Here is a 16,730-nt window from a genome sequence, read left to right on the forward strand (position 1 = left end):
AAAAAAAAGCATAAAGATTTGTCTCAAAACTGTTACAGAATTAGTTTGGCAACTCCGACCAGACGTAGTTGCAGAGCAGTCAGAGATAATTTAGTTCAATTTAGTTTAAGACTCTTCCGCTGAGCCGGTGCCTGAAATCTCACTTATCTAAGATGAAGATTTTCATTATAACCAACAGTATGTCATGCAAGAAGCCATGCAGAGTTCAGCCTCTTCTCTTAAAAATACAACACTTCAGCTTATGACCTTTGAACTACAGAAACACACAGTGAGTGGAAAAATTAGCTGAGGAAAGCAGAAGGATGAAAGAAGTGAAGAGAAAATCTGAGCCCGGGAGGAATTTCAAATGATTTATGGTTTTGACAGGAGAGCTGCTGAGTATTATGTAGCTTTGAGGCAAAGCAGGTGATATGTTTTTATAGCTTCTCAGTGAATTCACGTGGATAAAATGACCACTTAACAAATTTTACCAGTAATGCAAACTGTAAAAAGTTAACTGTGCTGTTGTTTAATTTGCGTGTTTATGTATTTTCAAATGTGTGTAACAGTGACGGGTGGATTTATCTGCCATTATCTTCATGTTGCTTGTGTGTTGTCTTGTCTTCTTCTCAGGGCCCTATGGGACCTAGAGGACCACCTGGGCCAACTGGAGCACCTGTAAGTACCTCCTGTACTCCCAAAAACAGCACACCATCAGGGCACACCTGTAGACAGGATCCTGTGGTTGGTCACAGACAGGGTACACATGGCAAAATCTCATAATTGTAACGTGATGTGTAATGTGCATATGCTACATTGTCTGCTCCTTTAATGTATTTAATAACAATATTGACCTTAAAATGGCCACTACTCGTGCAAACCTCAGGAATAAGTGCATACAACAGGCTTTAAGTAATAACTGTTTATACTGAGCCCTGCTTTAACCACGAGCGTCTGCTCCGGTTCTCCTCTGGAGGAAGATGGCAAGTAAAGAACACTTTCATCTCCCTGAAGGCTCCGGGGCTTTTTCCTGTGCCACGACCCAGACATACCATAGAACACCTGACAATTTACCTTACACCCCCCACCACACGCAAATGCCCTGCCTTGTTCTACCCCTGCCTGTAACCCAGCTCCACCTGCAGCCCTTACTCAAAGAATCCAGAAGCTGCTGAGCTGAAGGCAGTGCCACCCGACTTGCCTCAACTTGATCATTTTATCGCCCAAAGCCCCCATTTGCAGAAATGCAATTCCACCTTAAACAACTTTGGTCTGCTTTTAGATAAGACTTCCTTTTCTAAAGTTATGGTATAATTTTAAATCTTAGAAGCTTTTAATTTAGAAAAACAGGCACACGGATGCCATAAGGGATCAAATGTGGATTATCTTCTATCGTATATACGTCGTTACAACGAAGGATACTCGTATTTCAAATATTGCAGTCGGCATATGTGCAAGTATTCTATATGAGCGTAAAATTCAGCCTGAATTCAAACTTCTCTATATCCCAGCAAGTTTCTCCACCTTTGGCTCTGTGTGATGTCAATAAAAGAGGATATAGGCTCCAGCTCCCTGTGATAGGCAGTTAAAAATGGCCACTTCAGGCTCATAGCTCCAACTGTGAGTACTGAAATGTCATTGCTGTTCTTTTGTGTCCAGGGGCAATTCATCAGAAGAAATCTGGCTTAAAGGGAGGGTGGGCTTGCAAGGAGAGGGACTCAAATGGCCTGTTTTAGACAGAAGGTGGCCTATCTCCTTGACCAAACCAAAGCTTGACAATGGCACAAAGCTTGCAGAGTCCAAGAAAGAAAATATGCAGCTAGAAACTGGCATAATAGATTCCCTTTAATCAATACCTCTTTGAAGATGTAGTTAGATTAGCAGACATTTATTAATATCTTCTTTGTCAGTGTCTAAAAAATGTTTCACAGTTTGACTCTCTCTTCTTTTCACATGCCAGGGTCCACAAGGTTTCCAAGGTAATCCTGGAGAAGCTGGAGAGCCTGGACAATCAGTAAGTATCCCACCCTCCTGAGGTTTTGCATGTCCCCTCTAAACCCCTAAGCCTCTGTTCTTATTCCTGCTTGACTTGAGCTGCTTTCTTGTGACTGCTTGTTTTTAAGGGGGGATTTCAACCATAAAAAAGCTTGAAATTCTTCAAATGATAACATAGAATCCCAAAAATATTTTTAAAAATAATAATTTTGGTACAACATGTATGAAAATGGGCACAAGAACAACCCAAGAATAAAAAAATAAAACCCAGAGAGGTCCAATTGTCCAGAATAAGTGTGTTTAAACACTTTTTTTATTTTAGGTAGTTTAGCTGTGGCTTACTGTACATACCTGTGTTGCATTTCACAGTCTGTTAGTTTTGCCAACTATGGCAATATTGAAATTATGAAATATGTAGACCTTGAGAAATTGACGTTAATATTTGTCTCCACCTTCCTACACTCATATTTTGAATAAAAAAGGTCAAATCTGATTCTTCCATTATTCTTGCAATCATTCCTTTCCTCACATATTTATTTTTACAATTCATTATCTCCGTAAACTCATCTTGGAGAGGAGATTGCATCTCTTCCAATCAGTTTTTATTTTCTATTTCTACATTTGCTTCTCTAAGTTTTTTAATTTTTTCTCTTCATTCCCCCAAAGTTCACTGAAACCACACCACCAACCCCTTCCCTGTACCCAGTACTATTCTCTCAGCAGGTAGACAAAGCAAGGTCTCCCCACTGCTGTGTTAATCTGCTCATGTGGAGTCTAGATATGCAGACAGAACGTCTCTGAGATGCCTTTCCCTTTTAAAAATGTGCCAGTGCATCGTTAGGAGTGATTAAAATCAAACTTCCTTCCAGAAACTAGCTTGACAGTTGTAGAGGGGTGAAAATATTGGCCAAGCGTAAAGTCCAGTGTTCGCTACCTTTAACTGGCTAAATCATGGAAAATCACAGATCAGAGAGGAGGCCAGTGCATCGATAGAATAATAATCAGCACTTCTGTTCTATGTCATTCACCAAAACTGTACTTTTTGTGCAGCTGCTTAGTCACAACCCAGGGAGGAGAGAAAGAAAGCCTGTAAAGACCTACAAACCCTTCCTACTGAGACACAGAATACTTTAATAGTTTTATTTATAATTATTAATATTATTGCATAATTTATACAATTATACAATTAGCAAAAACACAGTATGGTGTCTTTTCTAAATTAAGGCGTTCATTATCTTTTTTTGCATAAGTAAACAATATTGGCGGCTTGCATCAGTGAGTGTAACACTTAAACTGTGAAAACAATAATCAGGGTCACTAATCGGGTCTTTAAGCACATCTGTGACTCGTCTGACTTTTCTCTGTTTTCTGTCAGAGCTGATTGTCAAAGGAAACAGACACCAGCTATGAATACCAGTTCCTATGAATTAAAACGTAAAGTGTGTAATGTTGCCCTCTGTTGATTCTCACAGTTTCTCACCTGTGCTCATTTTTTCTGTTTCTAACAGGGATCCATGGGACCCCGTGGCCCCCCTGGACCTCCTGGAAAACCTGGAGATGATGTAAGTGTGACCATTGCAACTAAAATGAAATGCCTCACTTCTTCGCCAGGTTGGTGAAGGTGGGGTGGCTGTAGCTCAGGTGGTAGAGCAGGTCAGCTACTAACCGGAAGGTTGGCGGTTCAATCTCCACCAGTCTGCATGCCAAATATCCTTGGGCAAGATACTAACCCCATGTTGCTTTCCGATGCATTCATCGGAGTGTGAATGTGTATGAATGTTAGACAGTAACATTACTGTTACAGCACTAAACAGTTTAGAAAAAGTGCTTGGGTGAATGAATTAGTTGTATAAAGCACTTTGAGTGCTCAGAGTAGAAAAGTGCACTTGTGTGATTGCAGCAGCAGGACTTTCTAGTCCTGATGCATTCTCCACATAAACAGATGAATGTTGTCTGTGATACTGTTTTATATGAGCAAATCCTTGTTTTGTATAGAAGTTTGGACTCGTTTAGTTTTTTGCGGTGTTACTAGCTGTTACTTCTTTAGCTGAAGTAACAGCTAGATTTGCTGAAGTGTTCAGCAAATCTTTCTCAAAGAGGCAGGCTGTATGCTGTGAATTCAATCTTCAGAAGAATCTTCAAACAGCATTTGGACCACAGACATAAAAAAAAGTAATTCCTCCTTTTAGCCACATGATGGCAGCAAATGTGACATTACACGCTGTGTCCACTAGGGTGCTCTTTATTCTATTCAACTACATACAAGTAGACAGAAAATACACAGACATTTTTTATATGTAAGGAAGAATTGCACAAAATAACAACTTCAAATGCAGGTTTACTTTGGTTTTTACTTCATTGTCTCTGTCTTTGTCTTTGTTTTAGGGTGAAGCTGGCAAACCTGGTAAATCAGGTGAGCGTGGACCTTCGGGACCTCAGGTGAGTTACTCCAGTTAGCTGATGCCTATTCCAGTTAGATGATGAACTATTAATGCATTTAAATGCAAACTTATTTAAATCCGTAAATTAAGAAAGAATTTTAATATTTCTCATTTTCTTTGTTTGCTAAACTGGACTCTTTGTATTTGTGGAGAAAGTAATTTCCTTTAAAATCTTAGCTTCATGTTGATTCCCTCTGTTTATGTTGGTCTACATCTTTTCCTTTCATGCCACAGGGAGCTCGTGGATTCCCGGGAACTCCTGGTCTGCCTGGCATCAAGGGGCACAGAGTGAGTCTGTTTGTTGTCCTAGAAATTCCAGCATAAACAGGCGGGTATTTATATGTCACGTAACCTGACGTCTCTGTCTTTTAGGGTTATGCAGGGCGTGACGGTGCAAAGGGAGAGACTGGAGCTGTTGGTGCTAAGGTGAGATGTAGTGATTTTTCTGACTCAGACCCACAGCTTGTGCTCGTATGCCTTCCTCTGCTGAAGAGGACACTTGTTTAATCCCCCAAGTTGCTGTACCATAATAACAGTTAAATCCTCTGTTCAGGGTGAATCTGGTTCTCCTGGAGAGAGCGGCGCTCCCGGACCAATGGTATGAGTTGTGGGCATTACACACACACACACACACACAGGTTTTTATATCTTAGTGAGGACATTTAATTGACATAATGCTTTCCCTAGCCGTTTACCCTAACCATCAAAAATGAATGCCTAACCCTAACCCTCAGCCTAAAATTAACCATAACCTGTTGGTCCCCACAAGTATAGTAATATTCCAATTTTTGGTCCCCACAAAGATGTCTAAACAGGTATACACACACACATTTGGTAAATGATGGTAATGGTGAGAACTTCTCCTCTTCTTTTCCCTCACAGGGACCTCGTGGTTTGCCTGGTGAGAGAGGACGTCCTGGAGCCAGTGGAGCTGCTGTAGGTGCCATGTTTCTCTCTAAACTGTGGTGTTGGAAACAAACTTAATATAATTTAGAACAGATGGTTGGATTGTCACCCCTTCTCTTTGTTTAGCAGTAAAGCAGTAAATTTAGAGCATTTATCAGGTGCTTCTTATAGGCAGTTATGGCGATAATTGCATTAACCTTTAAACACTGTGTCACGTTATTTGTTGATTATAAGAAATCATTTATCCAGCTGTGTTTTTTCCTGACCTGTCCTCATAATGCACTGTTCACTTTATTCAGGGAGCTCGTGGAAATGATGGCCTGCCCGGTCCTGCTGGTCCACCTGTAAGTGCCCTCTTAGATGTCATGTAGTTTCCTTTTATTTTGTCCACATTTGCATTCAGATCTGATAGGAAATACTGTACATGAAGTCAGAGCTGTGTTTCTCTACATGCACATCTCCACAATATGATAATATCTGATCTTTCACACCTGGATGTGTCAGTGATTAATAGCCAAGCTGACAGGCTATTTTCTCTCTGTAGGGCCCCGTTGGACCTTCCGGAGCTCCAGGCTTCCCTGGCTCGCCCGGTGCAAAAGTAAGTCACGTGTTTATCTAAATGAAGCTCTCAGCACCTCTTCATATTCACCTTTGTGTTGGTTATTCTCTGTTGCACTGTTTGCCTTCTTTCTTTCTATCAAAACACTGCCAGAAAAACTTGAATCACTTATTTAGGATTTTTCTGCACCAAAATAAAGTTAAAGTGAATATAGTTTTAGGAAGATTTTCTTTATATGAGGAAAAAAGTTATTATCTCAGAAAATGTCTGTACCCAGCTCAGGGAGGATTTTGTGGGGACAAGATGAAATGCTTCAGTGAAATTGGAGATGCCTGCGCTGCACTGAAAAGTGCTTTAAACCTCCATCTGTGTGGAAAATTGGGGAGGAGGGGGGGTTTAAAGTGTTATTTTCCCTCTCTCACTCCCCTTACTGTCTTTTTTCTTCTTTTGTGTCTCTGGTTTGAATCTGATTTATTTCTCCTCCATGGCAAACAGGCTCAGATCTGTGCTCAAGGGGCCTGTGCTGGTGGTTTGCTTTCTTCTTCAAGCCCCTTGATTGTTTAAGAAATCTTATAGGAATTGCAAATGGAGCGTCTCTTTAGAAAATTCAGGAGTTTTTCCTTGAAATAGTGAAGGCAAGCTAGGCTCAAAACGAGGAAAGGGGTGTGTTTGGAAATTTCATCATGTTATATTCAAAAACACGCACAGTATAGTTTTATGTTTATCTGCAGAAAAGTCTGAATGGCTTTATGTATGTTTATGTTTCATGCCTTCGATGCCTTCAGGAACCTAAACTTCTTAAATGTGTTCATGAGATGTTGCCTCATTTAAGTCCTTTCAGTCCTGGCACAAAAAAAACTAACAAGACAGAAGCAACATACACATATGAACCTTGACTGCAAAAACTAAAGAAACTATCGTTGTGAAATAAACAAATGTGAGATGGACAGTTTTTCTTCAGCTCCTGCTGCAGCTGAATTCTATTATCTAACAGCGACTGAGTTACTGGCTCTAATATACTGAGATTTTTTTCCCCCACTAAAAGCAAATTTAAAAACTACAAATTTGGCAGAGGTCTCATTTTGTCTTCATCTTTAGAGCCAGTAAATTATTGGCATTTACAAAAGGCTTTAACATCAATATTTTTGAACATACCTTTGACCTATGTGAGGTTATAGTTACTACTGCATGTGGAAAGCCTGTAAAGCAGCAACAATGACAAAGACATTTCATGCATCAGCATGAAGTTGCACACTACCACTGTGGTAAAATCTCTGGCTTGCATCCACAGGAGGTGGGAGCTCAGAATATTGAGTTAGGCTTTTTAATACTGAAGCACAAAACCTTGAAAAATCTTCTCCTCCTACATCTAATCCTTACTCCTCGATAAGGCACAACAAACAGATAAAATGGCTTCAGAGCTTCAAGCTAAATTTCTCACATACATAAAATTGTCCATAGAGGGATCGTTAACCCAAGCTGTGATTCAGTTCAGTTCAATTTTATTTAAATGCTGTTGCTCCAAATCACAACAACTGTCACCTCGAGGCCCTTTATGCTGTTGGATAAAGAGTCCTCCTAGCCAGATATTAAAAGCTTCCAAAAGCAATAAACAATATGAATATTAGAGATATATTAAACAAAGAAAAAAAACAGACATGCCAAGGGAAGTAAGATGGCAACAGGAAAAAAGTTAAGATAAATGAGAAGAAAGCCTTCTGACAGAACGCTCTGAAGGCAAACTGCTCCCACGACCCACAAACTGTATATAAAAGATGGCATTAGCCACCAAGACTTCACACAGGTTCTGTCTTTAGGGCTCAAGCTCAGCGTTTTAACTGTCACCATGTAGGTGTATAACAATTACACTTTGGCTCCAACCAAGTTGATGCCCTGCTGTTTTATCTATTTTGCTTTAAATGGAACCTTAATTTGCTAAATAAACACAGTGCTGTTTTCAGTAAGAGTTAGAATAAACATTTGAGCCCTTAAACTCTTCAGGTAAATGATTACAGAGAGGATACAGCAGGAGAAGTGATCCTCTGGGCTGTTTTAAAATGAATGTCCATACAATCAGACTTGTTGTTTTTGTAACTAGAGATGTCGCCCCCTGCTGGTGATGAGGAAGATCAGGTTTAAGCACTTCTACATTGCAATGGGCAGTGAGTATATTAATAGAAGATATTCATAATATAAGAAGCTCATAAAAAGTTTAAATCTACTTCCTGTTTTTTAAATAAAGTTTGCCATAAGTCTGCAGCATCATTTCGTATCTACTTTTATCCTAAATCAATACCATCTTTTGATAATTACAAGCACTAGTATTTATATTTCACTACCAAGGAAACTATAAATCCCATAATATATATTAAAAGACATATTACGTTATTACATAAATCACCTTTTAAATCACTCTTCTTTTCAATTCTATCTACATTTGTTTATTAAAAGCCCATCTGGAAGTCTTTTTCACTTACTCTGTGTACTCTGCTTACACATTACTCATCTTTCCTCTGTGTTGTGGATCAGGGAGAAGCCGGACCTACTGGTGCTCGTGGACCTGAGGGTGCTCAGGGACCTCGTGGAGAGTCTGGTACTCCTGGATCTTCTGGACCCTCTGGCGCTTCTGTAAGTGATGCTAGAACTCTTTATCTAAATCTGTCAGTTCATACCACTTTCTTATTTTATGTGAAAAGTGCAGCTCAGTTTCTTTATTGCATGTTTTTCTCAGAAACTTGTCAGACTTCTCTTTAGTGAGCAGAGAGAACTGTGCTGTGGAAAAGCAGCTTTTTGCTGTAGTTTAACATTGTTTGGACAGACTGTTGGTAGACCCACCCACACCATCCTGTCAGATGAGCCCCTGAACCCTTCCATCAACATCACCTGACATTTTAAATTAATAGGATTTGATTCAAGACTATTTTTTTGCAGGGTAATCCCGGTACTGATGGCATCCCTGGAGCAAAAGGATCTGCTGTAAGTTTAGCATTTTTACCTTTTCTGTATTTCAAAGTGCCACCTTCTCACTTAACGTTTTCATATTTAGACATGCAGGTAATTTTTTTCTTGCAACTTCAGAGTTACTCTACTGTATCTAATAATATTTGCATCCTATACAGAACATTTACAGTGATCTCTTATTGAATCTGACCGATTAAGCAGTGAATGATATTGAGCTTTCTATTCCAGCTTTAAAAGCTGAGATAAAATACTTCTGATTCAGTGATCAGTCAGCTGACTGACTTCAGACCTCTCTCTGTCTCTTTTTTATAGGGTGCTCCTGGCATCGCTGGTGCTCCTGGTTTCCCTGGACCTCGTGGGCCTCCCGGGCCTCAGGGAGCCACTGGACCTCTTGGTCCAAAGGGAACATCTGTATGTACTGAATGAATCATTCATAAAACACAGGATGCCCCCTTCATTGGAGTTATATTACTTTTAATCTATTTATATATCTAAATGTATTCGCAGTTTAATTGACCACTTGATGTTTGTTGTCCATTTCATATCCCAAATAATTAAAGCAGGTGTTAAAAACAAAATAACTCATGCATTGTTTCTCTCTCTGTCTCTGTTTAGGGAGACCCAGGTATTGCAGGGTTCAAGGGAGAGGCTGGACCCAAAGGAGAAATTGTGAGTTTTGTTTCCTTCGACTTGTGTCTGTATTCCCTGATTGGTTCATCAGCAAAACTGAATTCATTGATACAGTACTTTGTGGAAAAAGCGGACAAACACTTCAGACAATGTCATCTGGCAGACCTAGTACACATTTCCACATAGTTTAGGAATGCAAACCAAACAAAACGTATTACTTTAATATGTAAAAATACAACATATTTTTTCCCGTTTTGTACTAACCTTGTCTGTTATTCATCTGATTCCAGGGACCACCTGGTCTTCAGGGACCAAATGGCCCACAAGGAGAAGAAGGCAAGAGAGGGCCCAGAGGTGAGCCTGGTTCTGCTGGACCACGGGGACCCCCTGGAGAGAGAGTAAGTGCACAGCATGTTTTCTTTTTCCAGTTCTTTAAAACATGCTGCTCGGGAACTCTTGGGAAAGTAATATTAAATATATCATAGAATATCACAGCGTCAGGGTTTTCCTACACCTAACTTACTGTTATTGCTTACTCTGTGATGGATGGGTGTGTATTCGTTGGGTAAAACTTTGCAACCCATTTACGGCCCACTGTGAGATTGGGATATTGCTATTTTAATAAAGCTTAAATCTAATTTTGTGTTTTCCATTTAGGGAGCTCCCGGTAACCGTGGTTTCCCTGGTCAAGATGGTCTGGCTGGTCCAAAGGTAAGCTTCATGTTGGTTTCACTGAGACTCCAGAGAAGAGTTTTTGTTTGTGAAAAGGAAGTGAAGCGCTCCAAACAGCCTAAATGAGCTGTGTAGAGCATGTTTTAGGCATCTGGTCAGTAGTTGCAGGTGTAAAACTGTATATGTGAATAAATGTGTGTGAATACATTCAGTTATATGTGATACACAGACATTTAATTTAAACTTTTCCATAAGACATAAAAAAGATGTTTGTGTCATGACGTTATTATTATTAATATTATTATTATCATGTTAGTGTAGGTTAGTGTAGAGATTTTTGACATGCAGCATGGAGGGAGTAATATTTACTTCACTGAGCGATAAAAGCATTTCCAGTCTGATGGTGATGATATAAGCTTGTTAATAATTGGTGAACTTACGCTTCAGAAGACCAATTAAGCAGAAATAGTTCAGCATACTTTGAAATAATAGTACTTCAAACGTAGACTAGAAGCCATCAGAAAACCTTGAAAACGTGTGTAACTGAGATATTCATATCTATATTTTACTTTCTTGGTTGATAGTTTTCACTGTGAAAGCTAAAACTACTGAAACTGTTGGAAAAGTTCTAAAGAATAGGATTATTTCTCAGTTTAGCTGTTTGTTTTTCATGAATGTATAAATACTTTAAAGTTCCAAAATATATTTTTGTCAGAAAAGTTGAAATTTTAAAAAGATAAATAATCTGCACATATTTGACTACACTGTAAAAGGTAAAACGCGATGTATATGAAAAAAGCAGCTGACCTGATTTCCACAAAGCATTTCACTGAGCGTAAATTGACTTCTCTGAGAAATCATTTTTCCCCTCATTAACTCATAACATTTTTTAAATCAAGTTAAATTGCACAAATCAGCTGGCAGATTTTAAAACGATGCGGTTAATGAGGCACGTCTTTGGGGTTCACTCTGAATTCACAAATGAATGAAGGTCATAATAAAAATGTTATTTTCCTTGAAGAGTAAAAAAAGTGCCATTTGTCAGCACACTTATTTCCCTTTGACTTCATCCTGCACGCATTAGGAGGCAGCAGTGATGCACGCAGCCTCCCACAAGATGGCAGCATAGCTCACAAACCCATCACGCACACTGACCTACATGTCCCAAATCACCAAAGCCAACATCTCATTAAATATTATCTTTCCACGGACAGTTTCATTTATATCACAATTAATCTGTCTGAATTTAATCTTCTCATATCCTGCAGGTCAATGAAATTTGTTCATCCTACTAAAAGAGAAACACATCTCCTCTGAACTTTGAGATGTTTCCCGTCCTCTGTGTTTGACTTGTGATTTACACCCTTCCTCATAATGCAGGGAGCCCCCGGTGAGCGTGGACCCTCAGGAGCCAGCGGTCCCAAAGGTGCCAGCGGTGACCCCGGCCGCCCTGGAGAGCCCGGTCTGCCCGGTGCCAGAGTAAGTCCTTCCTCTACAGTGCATTATCACGCCTAGACGCTGGTGATCTGCAGAAATGTGCTTTAAATTTCCACAAATCTCAAAAGTGTTCAGAAGAACACAGTTTCTATATTTGGGATGTTTTTTAGATTAGTTTCTCTTTCATGAAGGAGTTCCATTATGTTCATTCAAATGGATCAAGCTGTGCTGTATGCATAGATAGATAGATAGATAGATAGATAGATAGATAGATAGATAGATAGATAGATAGATAGATAAGTTGTACTTCCTCTTGCAAATATTTAATTTCAGCTGCAGCAGTAGATTGTTTGTGTGCAGTCACCAAAATGAAATTAGAAACTAGAGTTAATGAAGCCTGTGAGCAATGTGCTCTCATTCATGTTTCCGTTCTTAGTCATTTCCATCAGCAGGTGCTGCTTCCTGCACAGGGGGCTAGTCAGAGGTGTAAAATCAGTCTCACATGGTGCCATATGTTCTGTAATACCACCTTTCTTTAGCATATGTCTGCAAAGAGATGCCTGATGACTCATCCAGATTTAGCCAGTAATTCTCCTTCCTTTCTCTGACAGGGTCTGACTGGACGCCCTGGTGATGCTGGGCCTCAAGGCAAAGTTGGACCTTCTGTACGTTCATGTACACGTTTCTTGTTGTAACAGACATTAATTAGTCGTTGTTGTTTACTTGTAAATTAATAGCAATAACTACACGCTGTGTATCCGCTTGCTGTATTAAAAGCCGTGTGTTATTTTTAATATCACATGTGAAACAACCAGGGAGAGACTTGTAATTTTACCGAATGTGCTCTGACCACATAATGACTCATGAGTGGTTTCACCAAATTGAATTGTGGGAAATTTATCCGCCCATTATCCACCAGCCTTATACTGTAGCTTACTTCCATGTTCACGCTGAATTCAGGGGGCTGGCTTTTTTTCACTTTCACTTTTAAGGATAATATTCAATCCTTATGTTTATACACTTTGTTAATAATGACGGTGGAGCTGTACTGAACTCTGTAAGCTGCACTTAGACCAGAACCGTTCACTGAAGCCTCACTAATTAATTTAAACACCTAAAAAAATAAATAGACTTGAAATAGTGCAACTCACATTTATTTGATATACAACATACATTTCTGCATAATGATTTCAGATTTTTAATATTATGATATTTGTCTAAATGTGCAACAAACAGCTACATTTTTTGGTTGGCTTACTAAATGATTGGTATATAAATGGATGTAACATTACTGAGGGATTATACACAGTGTGTCATGAATTTTGCTGTATATTAATTAGATTTTGTAGTCACATTTTTAATTTTGTTAGAGAAACATATGGCAGTTATTTACCGTTGACTTTACTCAGGGAGCGCCTGGTGAGGATGGTCGTCCAGGACCTCCTGGTCCACAGGGAGCCCGAGGACAGCCTGGAGTCATGGGATTCCCTGGACCAAAGGGAGCAACTGTAAGTAAAAAGAAAAAAAAAGTACCTTCTATATGGGAGTAATATTTTACAATGTGTTGCAATGTGTTTTATTTGTCATTTCTAAAAAAGAAATGCATGATTCAAAACTGCACAGTATACCTGTTCAGCAACATGTGGAGTGCTGCTGAGTAATTTTATATAATTTGATGTGTATCGTCGCCTGTATCCACCTTTCTTCTCCAAATAGGTGCAAAGGGATCAGCAGTAGCATTTTCACTAACCACTGGATTTTATTTCTGCTTTTCTAAGGGTGAACCTGGCAAGTCTGGTGAGAAAGGACTGGCTGGAGCTCCTGGTCTGAGAGTACGTTCATCGTGTTTCCGCTTTATGTTTTAAAACTAACGCTCCTCAGATTGACTGCTATGTTTTTATAAAGCATTAATTAATCACGTGCATAAAAACATAAACACGTTACGCCAAAGTAAAGTCTCTTTTTAGAGCCAAATATTTGTGATTGTCAGAAACTATAAACTTTTAATCAGGTTCATTTTTAGAGTTTTTGTTGAAATACACAGTTTCACAGAGTCCAGCTTCAGCACGAGAAGCCTCAGTTATATATCTGTCAGATGTCTGCCCAGTTAAGAGCATCACCTTTGGCTTTAGTGCTGATATCTGTCAAACCTCCTCCTCCACCTCCCCACCCCGTCCTCCTCTGGCTCTCTCTTTCTTCTTCTCCCCAGGGTCTGCCTGGCAAAGATGGAGAAACTGGCTCAGCTGGACCCCCTGGCCCTGCTGTACGTATCTCTATCGCTCCCATGCCACTTTATATACCTTCAACACTGATATTATCTTATCCCTTTTCTATGTCTGCACTTAGAAGCAGTCTTTGTTATCTCCATTTCCCAGACTGCTTCTATGATAGCTCTGTCTGGAAAAAAAAGTCCTTGACCAAATTGTCTGTACATCACATCACACCATCACTGACTTACAGACTTTCAACTTCTTTTGAAGATTATGTTTCAGCAAACTAAACAAACCTTTTTGAACTAGAGAACATTTTGTATATGATAAATATTTTATTCTTATAATGTTTACTAAGAAGTGAAAGGTTTTTCAGAATTTTCCCACCATTTTAACTGTCAGCCAGACATGAAATTGCACAATTTTAATGAATTATATAAAGGTACTGTAATGATGACTTTTAGGGTCCTGCTGGAGAAAGAGGAGAGCAAGGACAGCCTGGTCCCTCTGGCTTCCAGGTGAGTCTGTATACTTAAAGCTTTGCTATAACAGATTTGAGCATATATGAGCAGTTGTATCACTACTTTTATATTGTGCAGTTATACAAAGAAACTTCAGTTTATTGCTTTTCTTCTGCTGAGCAGTGCCACCACAGTTGTTCATGGTGCAACAGAGAAATATATGTATAATTCCATAAAAGTATATTTTAATGGAATGACACATATTTAACATGCATGTTAATTACATGAATTACGTGTTGTGAGCATACAGGAAACATTTGCCGGGTAAGATTAAGTTATGTCTACTATTTAGTTAGAAAACTGCAGCTAAAGGGGCTCAAAAACTCTGAAACTAGGCACCTCTGTCACAGAGTCATATGTTGGGTATGAGTGTTGCAGAATGGCTCACACGTATGGTTTCACCTAGATGTGCCAAACTTCCTGGGCAAATGTATCCTGTGCAGCAGTTTTACTTAATCTTGCAAAATCTAAAGACATTTATAATCCAAAGTTTTCAAAACTGTGACTTTACATTAGGTCCTGCTGCAGCAGTGCAACAAATTTTAGTTATTGGTGACAATAAGGAAACTGTTGTTCTGCCAGCTCAAATGTTCCTTTTCAGTGTTTGCTACTGGGCCACCTACACATTACAGCTACAGGAAACTGTTGTTTTGGAAGTCAAACCACGAAGCTCCCGGCACACACTTCATGTTCTGATGTTAATGCCAGAGGAGTCTTAGATCTCTGCAGTCAGTGAGTCAGCAAAGCTGGTGACTTTTACACACGATGCTCTGCTGACTCTTCGCAAACCCGCTCTGTGACTTTACATGGTGAGCCACTAAAGCTAATTGTGGAATATCTACAGTGGGAGAAATTTCACAAACTGACTTATTGCAAGTGGCAACCTGTTCGAGTACCACACTGGAATATGATGAGCTCTGTAGAGCAACCCATTCTTTCTCAAATGTTTGTAAAAGCAGTCTGCATGTCAACGGGACTGAAAACACCTGAATTCACAGATTAAGAGGCGTGGTCTCACACATTCCTCCATATGCTCCCTTATTCAGAAAGGATGGCCACAGCAGGTGGCTCTGCATATTTAACAGGTTGGCAGATATGTTTCTTTACCAGATGACCTTTGTGATGCAACCCCAGAGGAAGTTGTATCCCCTCACAGGATCAAACTGTGGCTCTTTCACTTGTACATGTCATTACTGAGTTCCAGTCATAGCGCCACCTTTTAGCAGCAGAGATCTTTTCCTAGCATATTAACAATTTCCCAAGCACCTTATTGATGTTCTAACGATTTAGCTTATGAGTTTTCCCTGAACTGTGTTTCCATGGCAATGCAGTAAATTAAAATGTTTCAACATGAAAAAAAGAAGATGTTGTTATTCAGCCACAAATCACCTGATCTTTCCCAAGTTTCCTGTGACAGAGACACATACTGACAAGAAGATGGAGTCATACGTGACAACCATAATTCAGTCCACAGGAAGTGATATGTAACTCCTGTCAGCACTGCAGGCCTGAAGACATGTTCATGCAACAATAACACCATCTGAGTGCGGCACGTTCTGAAGCGCAGGGGGGTGCAGACTTGGATCTTTGCTGCGTTCAGTGTTAATGCTTCTTCTCTCCTGCACACAGGGTCTTCCTGGCCCTCCTGGTCCACCTGGTGAGGGAGGAAAGCCTGGAGATCAGGTTTGTGCACTTTCATGATAAAATAAGATAAATAAGACAAAGATAAAAAGTATACAAAGATAGAGTATAAATAGAGTATAAGATATGAATTTATGTACTTAATCCAAGGTCATGATTCAGATTAATTACACAGGTAATTAAACAGTTTAAGCGCTGCTGCTTTTTTCCAACATTATCAGTGACTGCAAAAGTCTTAAGACTTAAGATGTCGTCTACCAGATTTCTAAACTCTTAAAAATATATAGTTACACTTAATATTTGCTTTTTGGCTTTAATTTAGTTTGGTTAGTGCTATTAGCATAAAGCATAGCTAAGTATCTCAACAGCGATAGTCTTGCAGGTCTTTTAGCTTCCCTTTCTTTTCACCATTCAAGGGTGTTCCTGGAGAGGCTGGACTTGCTGGTGCCACTGGACCTAGAGTAAGTTCACGATCTTAACATAATTTCATTATACTGTAGGTAGGCTGCTGATTAACATACATGCCGCTGATTGTCACTGTGCTACTGTTCAGGGAGAACGTGGTTTTCCCGGCGAGAGAGGAGCCGCCGGCTCTCAGGGTCTGCAGGGACCCAGAGGTCTGCCTGGAACTCCTGGAACTGATGGACCCAAGGTGAGTCCAGCAGCCAATAACAAGCATGTTTTTTTTAACTGATTAAATGTTGTTCCCTGAGGTTCACCCAACCCACTGCGAAACATGGTGAGATCTTCAATATTCTTATCACAGGCAGCAGAAACA

The 16,730-nt window shown here is 39.6% G+C and overlaps 1 protein-coding gene across 1 annotated transcript in view; it reads left to right on the top strand.

The window, feature by feature from the left end:
• The window catches only part of col2a1b (collagen, type II, alpha 1b), a 46,267-nt gene that overhangs the window by 11,113 nt on the left and 18,424 nt on the right, over nt 1–16,730 (top strand). The window contains exons 9-33 of the mRNA XM_063473386.1: nt 613–657; nt 1,940–1,993; nt 3,483–3,536; nt 4,360–4,413; nt 4,650–4,703; nt 4,788–4,841; nt 4,969–5,013; nt 5,298–5,351; nt 5,621–5,665; nt 5,866–5,919; nt 8,410–8,508; nt 8,812–8,856; nt 9,154–9,252; nt 9,457–9,510; nt 9,762–9,869; nt 10,129–10,182; nt 11,524–11,622; nt 12,192–12,245; nt 12,990–13,088; nt 13,359–13,412; nt 13,790–13,843; nt 14,255–14,308; nt 15,941–15,994; nt 16,369–16,413; nt 16,506–16,604. Of these exons, the coding sequence (XP_063329456.1) occupies nt 613–657; nt 1,940–1,993; nt 3,483–3,536; nt 4,360–4,413; nt 4,650–4,703; nt 4,788–4,841; nt 4,969–5,013; nt 5,298–5,351; nt 5,621–5,665; nt 5,866–5,919; nt 8,410–8,508; nt 8,812–8,856; nt 9,154–9,252; nt 9,457–9,510; nt 9,762–9,869; nt 10,129–10,182; nt 11,524–11,622; nt 12,192–12,245; nt 12,990–13,088; nt 13,359–13,412; nt 13,790–13,843; nt 14,255–14,308; nt 15,941–15,994; nt 16,369–16,413; nt 16,506–16,604 (1,584 nt within the window). The remainder of the gene's footprint in view (nt 1–612; nt 658–1,939; nt 1,994–3,482; nt 3,537–4,359; nt 4,414–4,649; nt 4,704–4,787; nt 4,842–4,968; nt 5,014–5,297; nt 5,352–5,620; nt 5,666–5,865; nt 5,920–8,409; nt 8,509–8,811; nt 8,857–9,153; nt 9,253–9,456; nt 9,511–9,761; nt 9,870–10,128; nt 10,183–11,523; nt 11,623–12,191; nt 12,246–12,989; nt 13,089–13,358; nt 13,413–13,789; nt 13,844–14,254; nt 14,309–15,940; nt 15,995–16,368; nt 16,414–16,505; nt 16,605–16,730) is intronic.

Source organism: Pelmatolapia mariae, linkage group LG5, assembly GCF_036321145.2.
Source record: "Pelmatolapia mariae isolate MD_Pm_ZW linkage group LG5, Pm_UMD_F_2, whole genome shotgun sequence".
In the NCBI taxonomy this organism is placed as follows: Eukaryota; Metazoa; Chordata; class Actinopteri; order Cichliformes; family Cichlidae; genus Pelmatolapia; species Pelmatolapia mariae.